At 37.0% G+C, this 16,787-nt stretch overlaps 1 protein-coding gene across 1 annotated transcript; it reads left to right on the plus strand.

Annotated features, from left to right (window-relative positions):
- Window positions 1-1,441: 1,441 nt before the first annotated feature.
- On the plus strand, window positions 1,442-7,265 carry LOC105069564 (olfactory receptor 10R2-like). The gene has a single exon (XM_074349084.1). It carries the CDS (start codon window positions 4,271-4,273, stop codon window positions 5,210-5,212), a length of 942 nt encoding a protein of 313 aa, XP_074205185.1. The 5' UTR covers window positions 1,442-4,270; the 3' UTR covers window positions 5,213-7,265.
- The last annotated feature ends 9,522 nt before the right edge of the window (window positions 7,266-16,787 follow it).

Raw genomic sequence — 16,787 nt, forward strand, 5'->3', positions numbered from 1 at the left:
TTCTGCCCCCTGTTATTTGTACCTTTCTTCCCCTCTTCTAGCTTTCAGAAATGAGAATGTTAAAAGGATCTTTTTCTCCAACCTGAGAATAAACATTTAGAGTCAGTAGGCAGGGAAACTCAAAGAAGGTAGTTCCCTTATGTCTGTTTTAACAAACATTGCCCAGAAAACCTCCATCTCCATAATAAGTCCCCAGAGAATTTCTAAGAGGAAACCAGCTAACTTGCACAGTGCATTAAAAAGGGCCTTCTCTTTGGCCAGCTAATTCTCATAGTTTATTACCACAGTTCTACCTGCTAACTGGGGAAATTATGGGTAAGTATTGGGCACCGTGTGGTAATTAGCTCCCTATGGAGATAGGGATCTCAATAACCAACCAAGACATTGAGAACATCACAACGTAAAAAGGAAAGACCACTGGTGATACTCATCAAGAAAATAGCTAAACTGCCCATGGATAAAGGCACAGGTGATATTTTTCTATGGAATGATGTAGATAGTTTTCTCATACTGATGCAGAGGGTTTGTAGGAAATGGAAAAAAAAATTTGGGGCCCTATGACAAGGAAGATAATTTTGGCAAATTTCACCTAGAAGCCATAGATATTTCCAGAAAGTGTCTGGAGAATGAAGACACACGCATGTCACTGGATACTAGAACTCTGGTTTAAAGGAATGTAAAAATTTTATTTTAATTTATGGATATTTATTTCCTTCTTGAGAAGAGCAGTGACAATCTGGTCATTTATATGTTTTTCAAATTTAAAAATTGTTGGGTTTTCCCTTGAGCGAGTGATCTGTTTTCACCTGGTTATTAGTGGTGGAAAATAGAAAATCATAGAAATGGATGAAGGAAAACGAAGGATAAAAATGAAGGATAAAAGGAAGGCAGGGCCACAAGATAAGTTTTGATTTTTTTTTTTCATAGGGAGATACAGTATTAGAAAGAAAGAAAATAAAAATTTATATAGAATATGGAACATATGGAGAACATAGAAAGTGTGTTTACTTAGGAGGCACGTGATGGTTCATAGGGGGCCAAGCTGCTATAAAGTGTACTGATTGATATCATTACTAATTCATTAATGGACTCTTTCATTTACTTACTCATCGAGTCCTTGTAGTCCATATATGCCACTTATTTAAGTGTTGGGTTATGTTTCAAGGATACACAGGGAATAAATTGTGGCCTTTATCCTTAAGGCTGTCAAGTCTATTGGTGAGATAATCAGGAAAAAATAATTTTGATATAATATGTTGAGTATTTTGATAAAGACACATGAAGGAAGCTTTAAGTATGCAACACACAACAGACTATCCCTGGATGGTTTAAAGTTCAATCACTGATGACTTTAAAATAAGTTTAAAGAATGAATGGGCCACAGATGAAGATAAAAGGAAACCAGAGGATGAGATTTCTGTTTCTTTCTCACGTTCTCTCTCAGAAAAGAAGTCTTGAAATATGAAGGCATAGGTAGAAAACTGTAAGTATTTCAGTGCAAGTCCTGTGTAATAAAGATTTAGAGAATAAGGTTGTAAATGTAGATGGGGAGGATAATTGGTTGCCTTTTTAACTAACTTAAGGATGTTGGCTTTACCCTATAGGTGATGAAGAGTTACTGAGCAAGATAATGAAAGATCAGTTTACTCTTTGCACTTGTTAAGACAATTTAATTACTCTATTTTTCCCTTTCTTTTACCCTCTTTTCACTTTTCTAAAGCTTTTTTGTTTTTTAATCTATAATATCTTCCTTTCCAAACTCAGGACACTATCTTCTGTTGACTATTTTTTGCAGCACCCTAGAGCAAGTTAAGTACAGTCGAAATTATTGACAGTAGATTTATTTTCAAACTTTGGTTCCCACATAGGTTCCAAGGTGAGTTTGAAAAAGTAGATGACATATTGCGAGAGTTGGTATGGGAGGGTCGTGGAATAGCCATTGATTAGTGTGGCCTTCCATTTCTTTCAGAAATTCCAGCTTTTGGGGGATAACTATTCATTGTTCTCTCTGAGGCTGATTCTGTAAAAGAGAAACTCCTCAAAGAAAGGAGACCAGCAAATTGGAAAAGTAGAGATGATATTTCAGGAAGAATACTAGAGGAGACTTTGTTCCAGTTAAATGTTCAGTGTGTACTGCCTGCTCATAAAGTTTAGAGAGAAGGCAATTCAAAGTTACCAAAATAGGAGTTAAAGCTCTTGATTCTTGTCCTATTTCAAAATTTTGCTAGACCTTTTCCTAAGCAAATGATCAAATAATAATAGAAATTGTGTTTTTTGTAAAGGACTTTAAGACCAACAATAGGGTACTTTTAAAAATAAAATTAAAAAGATTGGTTAGTGAGATAAGATGAAAACCACTTGATAATCAGAAAAGAAAATGAGATGGCAGCAATTTTTAATGGGTCTTTTGTGCCTGCATTTTGAGAGTGTTTGAGAGTTTTTTCATCCCAAAATGTTGAAGCAGGTTAATATTGTATGCTAGATTAGTATCAAGGGAACAAGTTTAGAAAATCTCTGAAATCAAATGCCATCTATGTTTACGTTTTGAAATAATTTAGAAAAGAAACTGGGATCATCGGTCATTTGTTTTCTCAACACGTTTTCAGGTACTTGATTTTTACTAGACACTATGGTATGTGTTGAGATCAGTTTTTGGTCTCCAGTAAGTTACATTTGTGGAGACCTGGACAAACTCATAATACTAGTGGCAAAGCAAGTAAGATTCTAGTGATTGCTAAGGAAACCCAAAGAACGTGATAAAGCATGATTAAGAAGTTGTAGGAAGGATCAATGAGTATGTGTTATTTTAACTGGGAATTTAAAGAAAGTCTCAAAATGAAAAGAAGAAAAAAACCACAATAACAAACATAAAACATGGGCTATTTCCAGACTTTGAGAGTAGTATAAAAAATTACATGATCAAATTTTCTCAGTGCTAAAGTGTATGCCATGGACTCTATAGTGGCAGTCATGAGTAGAAGGCTACATTTGGGAAAAGTGTGAAAGACTGTAGTTGTTTTGACTTTATAGATCATTGTGGGTTATTTAGTTTTGTTAATAGGGAAAGATTTGTCCTATAGAAGTACAGCTCTGTGGCCATTATGGAGGGTAAATTAGAGTGGGATGAGATAGAATCCAGAGGATCCATTTATAATGATTTGGGTCAGTCCAAGTAAGAGCTAATTTCTGGCAGGAAAGAATAAATGGACCCTAGAAGTATTACAGAACAAAGCAGATTGGAGGCTGAGAGTTTCATGTGTTTATACATGTCTCAGAAATTTACAGCTTGGATGACTAAGAGGCTTTTGAAACTTTATTGAGATACAGAATCCAGGTAAAGGAACACATTTGGGTGTGAGGTTGAAGAGGATAATAATATTTTAATTAAAAATATATAATCTATTACCAGCAATAATAACCATGTAAGAGGCCTTAGGGAAAGTGCCTGAGACTTCCTACTCAGGAATTCACAGATAGATCCTGGCAATGATAGACTGTTGGGTCTCCAAGTCAGGTGTGTCAAGGTGAAGACATAGGACCAAATGGGCAACTGGTGAATGCTGAATCAAAGCTAAATTATTCTAGCAACTCATTTTCTGCAAGGGGAAATTGGACCTAGTACCCTATAAGAATATGTAGAGGAATCATAACACTAGCTTTAAGTCAGTAACAGTAGCTTTAATCCAAATTAATTTTGGTGAATGATTGTATGGAACTAGGATATATGGTTAGGAATGAAAAAGAACTCTGTGCTTTGAGGACAAGCAGCACAGAACAGTTCAATGGATGTTGCCCCAGATGAGGAATGTATTAAAAGCAGATGGGAACTGGATCTTCAGATATTACTGTTATTGCTTATGGAATATATGCATCAATAATATGAATAAAACTATGACCACTTAAAGCCATAATTAATATAGATAAAGATTTTTTTTGAGGATTAGATTACCAGAAATTAAGCAGAGACTATAAAAGTTGCAAAGGAAGGTGGTTGAAGAATAAGCTTTATTTGAGCCAATGTTTGTACATTTCATGTGAACACTTGTCCCCATATGCACTACTAAAATCATTGGCAGATAAATAGCAGTATGGTGCACAATAATTTAGGATAGTATCTGAGTAGTTTACAATCTTTCTTTATCCTTGCATGCCTTCTCTTTCAAACCAGACAGTGCTAGCTACTTTGTGAAGGTTAAGCCTTCCTAATTTCTCACTTTCAAAGTTCTCTGGACCCGGTCACATCGACTTGACTGTGTGGGATCAACGCTCCATGGCCAATTCCTCCTGTGTTACCGAGTTCCTTCTGCTGGGTTTCTCCAGCCTTGGGGAATTGCAGCGTGTCCTCTTTGTGGTCTTTATCTGCCTCTATTTGATCATCCTGAGTGGAAACCTCACTATTATCTCAGTCATCTGCTTGGATCACGGCCTCCACACACCCATGTACTTCTTTCTAGGTGTCCTTTCCACCTCTGAGACCTTCTACACAATTGTTATCCTGCCCAAGATGCTTATCAATCTGCTCTCTGTACTCAGGACACTCTCCTTCATGAGTTGTGTCTTCCAGATGTACTTCTTCCTTGGCTTTGCTGTCACCAATTGCCTGCTTCTGGGAGTGATGGGCTATGATCGCTATGCTGCCATCTGTCAGCCTTTGCACTACGCCATTCTCATGAGCTGGAGGGTATGTGGGCAACTGGCAGTGACTTGTATTCTTGGTGGTTTTATAGTATCTCTGGCGGGAACAACTTTGGTCTTTAGCCTCCCTTTCTGTGGCTCCAACAAGGTCAATCATTACTTTTGTGATATTTCAGCAGTCATCCGTCTCGCCTGTGCTGACACCTACATCAATGAACTGATCATCTTTATCTGTGGGGTCTTGGTGCTTGTTGTGCCTTTGATCTTCATCTGCATCTCTTATGGATTTATTGTCTCCACTGTCCTGAAGATCTCATCAGCTGAAGGCAAGCGGAAAGCATTCTCCACCTGTGCCTCTCATCTCATCGTGGTCATTGTTCACTACGGCTGTGCGTCCTCTGTCTACCTGCGACCCTCAGCCCAGTATACAACAGGCACAGACAGGCTGGTGACAGTGACTTACACCGTCATCACCCCACTGTTGAACCCCATGATATACAGCCTCAGGAACAGAGATGTACAGCTGGCTGTTCGGAGGATGATTATGAAGACTAGGTTTTCTGTTAAGTCTTTTTAATGAAAACATTTCCAACAGTACACACACATTTGGGCCAAATGTTTCACTATTTAAGTCATAAAAGTTTGTAGTCTGTTTATCTGTATAAGTCTGTGCCCTTGGATGAGTTGTTTGACATTGTGGGGCTGTAATGATCTCTTAAGTAAAGCAGACATAGTAATATGTTTACCTGAAGGTTGAGGCGAAGATTAAGGGAGATAGGAAAGTATCTGTTACTAAAGAATAACTCTCCTACTCTTCCTCTTCTTCCAGAGATAGTTCTCAAAAGGGTCTCAGCAACCATTATCTCTTGTCCTGTGATTGGCTTGTTAGTCCAAATCTCTGTTGTTCCTCTTTGTTTAAGGTTATGTTCAGTTTAAAATGAGGTGCTCAGGCCTGAAAGTGGTATCGATACTGGAGTATGACATGATGGGGGAAAAGTTATTGTAATGGCAATTAGAAGACTAAGCTTGATGTTATTTAGGTCATGACTTTAAGAAAACCATGGGTGTTCTCCAAATCTGATTTTTAAATATGGAAAATTAGGGTAATATAATTTTTCTCTTTTACTTCACAGGGATTTTGTTTGTAACTAATAGATAAGAGAATGCACATGTAACATGTAAATCTGCACAGAATGGAAGACTCTCATTATATTAATCATGGCTTTGCCCCTATCTCTACAAGGGCCTTTTATTTCTTTGGTTTTCAAAAAAAAATGATATTTCTTGGTGCCTTTTCTTACCACTCCTTTCAACCACTCCTTATGTAACAGAAGATACACTATATAAATGAATAGAAAATAATAACCATCCAGTCCTGCCTCAGGCCTCAGGCTGACGAAGATGTCTACATGGTCTTCTACCCTAAATGTATTAATAAGAGGAGCTCCCAGTTTCAAATTTGTCATCTGAGTATATAATACAAGAAAGTGAAGGACTTGGGTGGTCATCTTGTCTACCATCTACCTGTACAGATATTCCTTCATCAGTATCACCAAGGGAAGCCAGCCTGCACTGACTGGATATCACAAAATGTACATTCCTGTTGTTTTCAGCTCTCGTTTTGTTATTTCCCCTCATTTTAGTTGATAACTTGCCTGTCTGTGATTTTCACACTTTCTCTCTCTTGTGTCCTACAGTAAGTCTAATCTTTGGTTCACAGGTGTTTAAGACAGTTATGATGCTAATCTGGTCCTTTCCCATTACTCCAGCGACCTGAATTTCAAACACCTTACCTTCTTGTGTGCAGTCCTCTACACATTCTGCCATTTATCAATATTCTTTTTAAAGCTTAGTGAATAAAACTGAAGTTTATATTGCATGTGTGACCTCCATTTTCAGGGTAAAATGTCACTGTATTCTCCCTTGTTATTTTTATCTAGTTTTCCAAATCAAAGTTTATAAAATCATCAGTAATGTGCTCATATTTTAAATTATTACCTCTATTCCTATCTCCCATTTTTCAGTCTTTGGATTAAGCCTTTTAATATTATGTTCATTCCTGCTAGTCAAATGATTGAGGCATTTAAGTTACTACATTTCTCTATAAGTACAGCATCGGTCATCTCCATTATTTTGTTCTTTTTTTTTTTCCTTCCTAATAGGTTTGCAAGTGTCATTTATTACCCAAACATTTTTTAAGGAATGGAATATTTATTTATTACGGATAATTCTTTGTTGATATTTAAATAACTTCTGATATTTAAATTTTTTTTGTGTGTGCTAGTGAGAGCATGTGATTGGTATAAGTTCTATTTTTAGAATTTATTGAATTTTTATTATTGGTTTCTTCCAAATTATTTCTGGTGAAATACTTTCATTTGGATTAAAATGTTTGTATACATGTTACAGATAATATTTTAATCTTGTTAATTAAACTATTTTACTATACGATATCATTATTTGTTTTGTGTATGTGTGACCTGTCATGGTTTAGTGGTGCAGAATCCAAATACTTCACTGCCTTTGTAATTAGTAGCTTTCCACTATATTTCTAACAATATTGACTTTTTAATTTTGTTATGGAATCTGTATTCTTTAATTCTAAATAAACCTGTTGGGATTTAACATATGTATTCTGCCCCAAAGTGTTGCAAAATGGTGTTAGGAGTATAAAAAACGTAAAAGCACTCATCAAGAAGGTTGACAGTAAAGGACAGTACACAGACGATATCACAAAAATTATAGAAACAAGCAAAAAATGGTTCCAAGTAGAAGAAAGAATGCTGAAAATAGACCTGCACAAGGTGGGAAACCAACCAAAAGCAAACCAATTCACAGCACATAACTGTGTCTGAACAGTTGAGTCTCTCAGATGACACTGAAAAGAGTAAGATTGATTTAATGTTCTATGAGGAACACAGCGTCTCAGTCAGCGCTTCTTGAATCATCTGCAGTGAAGGACCAATTAGTTTTCTTTCTCCATTTTATCACAAGCCAGTGCTTCAGCAAAACACAATAAAAATGCATTACTAGAAAATGAAATGAAAAATCTAACTGTTCTATTCTCTGTTCCAAGAGATGTGTCCACAGACTAGATGTTTCAGAAATATCAAATTCTATAATAGTTGCTTAATACTTGCATTCAACTCCTAAACCCATCTTGTCAAAGTCAGTAACAAGGAGCTCACATATTGTAAACTGTCATCTGAGAAGCATTACTTTATATTTCATCCACGCCAGGATGAAATTGGAGACATTTTTAATGGCAGTTAAACCAGAGGAGTTCCAGGCTAGACGTACCAGGCAGAACTGGGGCAAACGTGAGGAGCTGTCCCTAAAACAGAGGCTTGAATCTAACTGCCCTGGTAGCATGGGGCATCACCAGCTCATTTCTCACACTCAGACCCCGGAAGGTTGACGGCCAGCCTTAAACAATTCCACTGGGGAGTAGAAGGATTTCTTTCTGCAGCAAGTGACTGCAAGTTAGGGGTCACCTCCGCAAATTGAGTAATGTTGCTCTGCCTGACTCTCCTGCATTGCAGCCCGCAAGTTCACAACGGACACCCACGTACAGAGAGCTTTTGGCAAGCTTTTTTGTGCCATAGTCTGGACTACATCTGAACATCTGAGGATTGCCAGACATTGAAAGAAGACTTGAACTTGAAACCCAGAGATCAAAACATAAGAGCAAAAAATTCTCAAAGGAAATATATAAAAATGCATAGAATAGAAAATATTAAAAGTAATTTGGTCATATAAAATACATCACCTCTGTGAAAGAACAGTATATTATGTGCATTTTTTATGGAAACAAAACACACAGAAAGAAAGTGTACAAATCATGATTGGCATATCAATAAATTATTACAAAATGAACACGAAGGGGTCACAAATAAAATATTACAAACACCGTATTACTCTTTCTCTGTTTTCCAACAGAAACAACACTTGTGGCTTCTAATGTCATGCATTAGTATTTGCCTGACTGCAAACTTTGTAACTAACAACAGAATACTAGAAAATGCATTCTCTAGAATTGTTTTTATCTTTTTCTCTATTTTTTTCCTCTCTCCTTGTATCTACTGTTCTGTTATGGCCTTGTCCATCATGTTTGCTCCGTCTTATTTTCCTCCAGGTTTACACTCCACTTATGAAATGGTTTTTCTTTCATATCTAGCTGCTTCCTGATGTATTTCTTCTCCTTCCAAAACTTTTCTTCCTCCAACCACTCACAACTGAATTGTTTTGAATTCTCATCTTTGCTGGTATTTCACATATTCTACACTTCTTAAATTTCTTTTCTTTTCTTATGAAATATCTGGTTAGTTTTCATCTGTTTTGTGAATATACCTTTCAGGCTTTTGCAGATTGTGTTCCCTGGGAAGGACGCTCTGAGAGAGGCTGGCATGTACGATGTTTATTAATAAATGCATGGGGTTAACACTATGGAATGAGGGGGAAGTACTGGGCAGGGAGAGAAGGCAAGCTGAAGGCACTCTTAGTGACAGGCTCAGCTGGCCCAGTGGTGAGCTCTGTGGTGCAATGACCATTCAGACGTGTCCTGAGTTGAGCCAAGATGGGCACGAGTTTATAAAACTGCATCAATCCGTGTTTGGGTGTGGGCTGCTCTGGGAAAGGGTGGTACTTTGGGTGAGGTGTCTGTGTTGCTGCCCAAATGTCTGAAGAGTCAGACAGCTGAAGCCTGCCCACCCCCAGCACTGCCATCAGCTGGGGCAGCAAGTCCTTTACTTGAAGGAGAGTCTGTATGGTGCATTTTGGTTTTCACTATATGGGCACAGTTATTTCCTATAAGGATGGTGTTCTGCTGTTTTTTCTTTTCCCTTGTAATAACTTTATATGGGATCTGAGCATGCTCTTTTTCTGGGTTCATGTTTACGTGAGATTTTCTTGCATTCTTACAAGGGGAGGCTGGTCTAGCATAGTATTCCTTGTTTTGTAACTGTAGGGCGCCCTCTTGTGTTGTCAAAAGAAAGTATTCGACTCAGTTGGAGCCTGTGAGCTTTTCCTGTTTCGGCTGGTGTTCTCTTAAGCTGTTGCCATTGGAAGTTGTCTTTTGTTCTTGTTGTTCTCCTGTTATTAGGAGAAAAGGAGAAAAGGTTGGTCTTTTTCTCTACTTTCTCTTTCATAATGTTTAATATTGTATTTTGAGTTCCTTGAGTATATTTTGTTGATTTGATTTTTTTAAATGTGGCTTTGGGAGTCTTAATTTCCCTTCAGATTCACATTTTTCCTTATCTCACTTTTAAATTAAGGGATAGTTTACATAAATTAAATTTAACTATTTTAAGTGTAAGTTATTTGTGAGTTTTACAAATGCATTCGCACATTTCACCACCACATCAATCAAGAAGTATATTTTTGTTATTTGCAAATTATTTTATGCCACTTCCTAGTTGACTCCCTACCTTGAGATAACACAGTATTGATTTCTTTTGCAACTCTATTGAGAGATATTGACATATGATGTGTGTAAGTTTAAGGTGTACAAGCTAAATTTGATATGCTTATATGTTATGAAATGATTACCCCTCTAAAGTTGGTTTAACACTTCCCTCATCTCACATAAAAATACCTGTGTGTGTTTGTGTGTGTGTGGGTGTGTGTGTGTATGGTGAGAGCATTTAAGTACACTTTTTCAGCAACTTTCAACTACACAATATAGTATTGTTAATTATAGCCAACATGCTATACATTATATCCCCAGAGTTTATTCATCTTCTAATAACTGGAAGTTTGTATCCTTTGTCCAATATCTCCCAATTTCTCCCACCTCCCAGCCCCTGATAATCACCATTCCATTCTCCATTTCTATGAATTCAGCCTTTTAGATTCCACGTACAAGTGAGACTGTCAGTATTTGCCTTTCTCAGTCTGACTTATTTTACTTAGCATGATGCATTCGTGATCCATTCGTATTGTTGCAAAAGGCAGAATCTCCTTGTTATCACTGAATAATATTTAATTATATATAAAAATAACATACAGAGAATATATATATCCATAGTACTTTGTTCTTTTTATTGCTTTGTAGGATTCCCCCGTATGAATATGCAAAATATATTTATTCATTTATCTGTTGATAAGCATTTAATTTGTTGCCAATTATTGGTTATTATGAATAAACCTGCCATGAACATATTTGTGAAAGTCTTTTTGGACATAGACTTTCATTCTCCTCTGTTATGTGTCTGGGTAGATAAATCTTTAACTCTAGAAGATGCTGCCCAAATGTTTTCTGTAGTGGATGTGCCACATAACACCCCCATGAGTTGCGTCATATGCTTTCCAACTTGTGGTACTACGAGAGTTTTAAAAATGTAGTAGCCATTCTAGTGGGGTAAATAGTAGCATCTCATTTAGTTTTATTTTGTGTTAACCTGGTACCAAATTATGTTGAAGAATTATTGTTATTTTATTAACTATTCATATATCTTTTAAGTAAATTGTCCTAGTCTTCTGCACATTGTAACAAAACTGTCTTTAAATTAGTGAATTCCAGTAGCTATTCATATGTACTGGACTAAAGCTGTTTATGAGACATATGTATTGTGAATAGTGTCCCCACGTCTGTAGCTTGCATATCTGTTTTCTCAGGAATGCCTTTTAATGAGAATGAGCTTTTAAATTTTGATTAAATTTAGCTACAGTTTTTTTTTTTTGTTTTTTTTTTTTTTATGCTTAGTGCTTCCTGTGTCCTGTCTAAGAAACATTTTCGTAAGCCAAGTTTAAATAAACCTTCCCCTACATTTGCACCTGGAAGTTTTATAGCCTTAGCTTTTATTTATGGTGTGAGTTCCATTTGTTTATACTTCCTCTCTTAACCAAAAATATTGAGGCATAATTTAATACAATGAACACACCCATTTGACGTACGTAGTCTGATATGTTTTGATAAATGTGTATCTCCGTAAATGGCACCATGATCAAAATATAAATCATTTGCATCACACCCAGATTTTCCTTCATGCCCTTCCTTGTTAGTCCCCTGTACCACCACCAGGCCTGGGAAACCAATTATTGCTTCTGTCACTAAAACTTTGTTTGACAGACTAGAATTTCATGAGTAGAACCACATAGTATGTACTTGTCGCTTTCCTTGCTGAAAGATGCTGAATATATTTTTGCTTGTGTATTGTCCATCTGTATATTTTCTTTAGTGTAGTGCCTTTTCAAACCTTTCATCCATTTCTGATTGGAATGTCTCTCCAAGTTTTTGATTGAATCATTTGTCTTCTGATTGAATTATAGGCATTTTTAATATTTCTAGGTATAATTTTTTGTCACATAGGTATTATGGAAATATATTCACCATGTTGTGATTTGTTATTAATTTTCTTCCAGTGTCTTTTGAAAAGCAGAGCTTAACCTCATAATTATAATAAAATATTTTATGTAATTACATGTTTTTGCTAATTACTACTGAATCATTGTTTCAGTTGGAAATCAATGCAGGAACAATAAAATTATATAACTATTTTAAGAAGAAAATTTAATTTAAGAAATTATGTGCCCACAAATATTTGGAAGGTGTGAAAGTATTGAGAGTCTTCTGTCACTGGAATGAGTGATTTCAAAAATGTATGGCACTAGCTGAAACCCATAGGACAAGGGAACACTGCCCCTGCTGCTGCTGCTGGTGTCACCATTTTCACAGACTTCTCTCAACACTCGCAAACTATAGGAGCAGGAACAGTCTAACTCCTACAATGTACTCTCAACACTCGGATTCTTATTATTTTGCTTCTCTATATAAGCAAGAGAAAAGAAAGATGCCCTCAACATTGCCTTCCATTTTACTCCCATGATGAAAACCAGGCAGAGGATGAAACTAAAATAGATGAGAAAGGAGAGCTAAGAAAATCAATGAATTGAGTCTCTGATGATGTCATAGTCTGTGATTCACAACTTGCCTGCAACTCATCATTTGATGTTCTGATGTATGTTCAGATATGGGAGCGATGAATTCCTTTTCCTTTTTATGCACTGAATCCAATTTAACTTGGATTTTTTTCACTTTTTGCAGTACAATAAAACATAATTCATCCTGGAACCATTTCAAGTATTTCAGTCAAAGGACAAACCCTACCTCCTTCATCTCTTGCCATAGGGTTGGGTAAAAAGACCTGTGGAATCAGTCATACATTGCTCCAACTTTTATTCTATCTAGGAAGAATCTTGATCAAATTTAAACGTAGAGCTCTGAGCCCAAGAATCTCTGAGCCTTTTCACTTGCATCACCAGAATGGAGGTTTAAGACTGTCATGTCCATTTTTCCTGCTGTTTGGATAAAGACAGCTTACGGAAAAATAAATGTAGCACATAGAGTGAAAGTAAGTCAAATGAAAGAGAGTAAGAGAAAAAGATTTATTTATTCATTCAATAAATATTTATTGAATGTCTATTATGTATCAGGCAATATCCTAGAGATGGGGCTGAAACATTTGGCAAAACAGGAAAAAAATGGCCATGCAGATTAAAAATAGACATATAAAGGAAAAATATATTCATAAATGCACATAAAATTGAGATAAATGTTAAACAGAAAAAATAAATGATACATGAGGATGTTTTTCAGGGGTGACCTCTCAGTCAAGACTCAGCTCTATGATGCAGTGTAAGTCTCTGAACTGAGCCCTATCTGATCAGATTTGTCTTGAACTTCCCAATTATTTAAGCTAATAGAATCCGTTTCTTATGCAGGATTGTACTGTGCTGCTTTCGTCTGAAAACCAAAGATACTGAGTAACACCCTGCAGTCTTTTTTTTATAATACAATTTGAAAGATTTCTTCTTTTTTCTTTCCATTTCCATCTATCATTTATGTGCAGAGCCCATTTTGTGCATTGGTCTGGGTTCTCCAGAGAAACAGGAAAAACAGAATATATGAAAAGAGAGGTGGGGGAGAGGTTGATTATAAGGAATTGGCTTACAAAATTATGGAGGCTGAGAAGTCCCAAGTTCTTCAGTTGATAAGCTGGTAACCAGGAGAGCCAATGATATAATTTTGGTACAAGTCCAAAGACCTGATAACCAGGAGAACCAATGATGTAAGTTCCAGTCCACGTCTACATTGTAAGGCAGGAGACTAATGTCCCAGTTCAAAAATAGTCAGGCAGAGAGAGAGAAACTTCTCTCACTCAGAATTTTTGTTCTATTTAGACCTTCAAGGGGTTAGATAGGGCCCACCCTCACTGTGGAGGGCAGTCTGCTTTTCTCAGTCTATTGATTCAAATGTTAATATCATTCAGAAACAAACACACACACACACACACACACACACACACACACACACACACACACACACACAGAATAAAATATAAATATCTGGGCACCCCATGGCACAATGAAGTTTACACATAAAATTAACCTCAAGAATGTAAAATAGACATTGGAAATGATTTCCTATAGCAACTGCTGGAAAATACAACTAAAACTTATGCTTCGTATTGTTCATATGGCATACTTGGAAGTGGCACCTGATTACACTGGAAAACCTAAGAAAGCCACTCTAGAGTAGTGTGGACCTAGTGTTTTGGGGATGAAGTCAATGAATGTAGTATGTAACATGTATAGACAAAACTTTCTTGGAGACAGTGCCTCAATTTAAGTTCAATTTATATACTTTTCTCTAAATATGGAATTAAAGGCTATCCAGAGCTATTTCTTTGTTTGCATGGATAAATCATATTGGAATATTTGAAATGGAATAAGTTTCATACTAAATTCACTGGAAACCTGAGTTAAACTCTAATAAAAAGGAATGGTTATAGTAAACATCTTGGAAAAGTAACTTCAAGTGCAGGAGAATGAGATGAGAGGCCGTTCCTCCACAACAATAGTGTCGCGAAGTGATTCTAGAAATGAGACCAACTACAGTATTTTCAGATTTATTCCTGTTCCAAAACCTCTGAGGTCTTCGAACAGGTTTCTTTAAAGGGTTTTGCAGCACCAAGGCTGAGGACTTGGCTAACACCCTGTGGAGAGATGTTTATTGAGGAAGATGCACTGAGCAGACCAGATGGCTGAGAAACCCAGGGACTGAGCAGATATTAGGAGGGACAGTTGTGCGCATTTGAAAATTGCTGGAAGCAGCTGTAGCTGCTGTGAGTGCTCTGTTGGTAGCCTCTGAAAATGGTATAGCTGGAAATAAAAAGACTCTGAGTCAGGAATCATCTCATTTGAGGGTTTTCTGCTGCTCTGAGGACCACTGCTGGGGACTGCCAACAGGAGCATCTCTGCTGGGAGCCAGTGACGGGGTCTGTGACAGAGTCGAGTGGGAAGACCTTGATCTTAGTGCCTGTGATGCTCCCTGAACCTCCCCTGTAGTCAGTCATGACTCGTGAGGAAGGGTAGAGACAGTAAATTTTTCCACATCTCACCAAAGAGGAAGAATTCCAGGGAACTTGAATGTCTAAAAAGTATGTTTTGCTGAGTCCAGTGGCAGAGAGCTAAACGTTTAACCTCATTTCAGATACAGGATCTGAAACCAGTGGCATGCAAATGTAGAACTGGCACTTGTTTGTTTTTCTCCAACTCTACATCCTCTCTCATCTGTTGTGAGTTGGTGTATCAGAGAACTGCAGGAAAGAATGAGGGTAATTAGGGGACTAGCTAACGCCTCTAGGATGCTACCTGTATGTAGGAAGTTACTTCTGTCCTTGAGGCAGATCCTTGACTAGAGGTCTTTTCATCTCTCAGAAGTTAGGAAGAAGCAGAGTAAAACCTTGTGACCTACGCGTAACCACTTCACAACTTTCCTTCAGTCCTCAAATCTTCTCCTTGCTGCTGTTCTGTGAGGTCTCAGTTATGCCAGTCTCCCTCTCTGTCAGCCATCTCTGAAAGACTGACTCCTTTAGGAAGTCTTCCCTAGATGATTGAAACAGAAAGGGCAGATACCTGTAACTGTCTATCAAGAACGTGCTTTCAACATTTGGTTCATTCAGTGTCCATTCTCAAATTTCACATGAAACTGTTCTCTGGTGACAGTGGTATATTAGAAAAGTCTAGTAAGTGATGAGAGAGCAACAGAAGTGAGTATATAACTGAGATGTCTTTCTTAGACTTTCTGCTGTCTTCAGACCTCACTATCCTAACATTTGGGGAACAAATAATCTACTGCGTAAGCCTCAGAGATGGGAACTGAAGAGGTAAACAAATCACATTTTTCAGGGATGATCTCAGTTTTGTTGTTGGTCATCAATGATGCATAATGAATTATGAGAAGCCAGAGCAACAGTAATAAATGGGCACCCATGAGAATTGGGGTCTAGCTCACAGTCTACAGCTTTTAGGCTGCGTGACATTGATATATGAGTGATACATTTATAGCTATGCAGTGTGATCTGGTAGGTTGTGGGCTGGGTCTCTTTCCAAATATCTCCTTCCAAGGCTTAAAATTCCACCTTCCCTTTCATGAGCTTACATAATACCTTTTACAGATGCCATCTGGAAAATCAAATAGCTAGTCATCAATATGTTAAACAAATAGTTCTTATGTAGCAATTTGTATTTGTATGCTATGGGCAATACAAAGCTACCCCCAGAGAACTTACATTCTAGTATTTGAGAAAGCAGAGGCTGCTCTCTTTCCTGATGCGTTCCAGTACACAATAGGAAGTTGCTAAATAAGTTAAGGGAAGAGAAATTTCATATCACTCTTATCATTGGATACCCCTCTATTATAATGCCCTTCTTTGTCTTTTGTTGCAGACTTTGTTTTAAAGTCTGTTTTGTCTGATACGAGTACTACTATCCCAGCTTTCTTTTTATTTTCATTTGCACAAAGTATCTTTTTCTATCATTTTATTTTTAGCCTCTGTGAGTCTGAGGCACTGAAGTCAGTCTTGTAGGCAGTATATAGATGGGTCTTTTTTTTTAATCCTTTCAGCTACCCTATTTCTTTGGATTGGCATGTTTAGTTCTTTACATTTGTTGTGATTATTGATAGGTATGTACTTGTGGACATTTTATTGGTTGTTGTCTGGTTGTTTTTGTAGTTCTTCGCTGTTCTTCTTTTAATCTCTTCCCTAGTGGTTTGATTATTTTCTTTAGTGCTATTTTGGGTTCCTTTCCCCCCTTTTTTGAATATCTATTGGTGATTTTTGACTTGTGGTTATCATGATATATACATA

Source organism: Camelus bactrianus, chromosome 21 (genome assembly GCF_048773025.1).
Source record: "Camelus bactrianus isolate YW-2024 breed Bactrian camel chromosome 21, ASM4877302v1, whole genome shotgun sequence".
NCBI classification, from domain to species: Eukaryota; Metazoa; Chordata; class Mammalia; order Artiodactyla; family Camelidae; genus Camelus; species Camelus bactrianus.

Bases quoted from the DNA above. Each gene is read 5' to 3' on its own strand.
- LOC105069564 (XM_074349084.1), top strand. From the start codon at position 4,271: ATGGCCAATTCCTCCTGTGTTACCGAGTTCCTTCTGCTGGGTTTCTCC.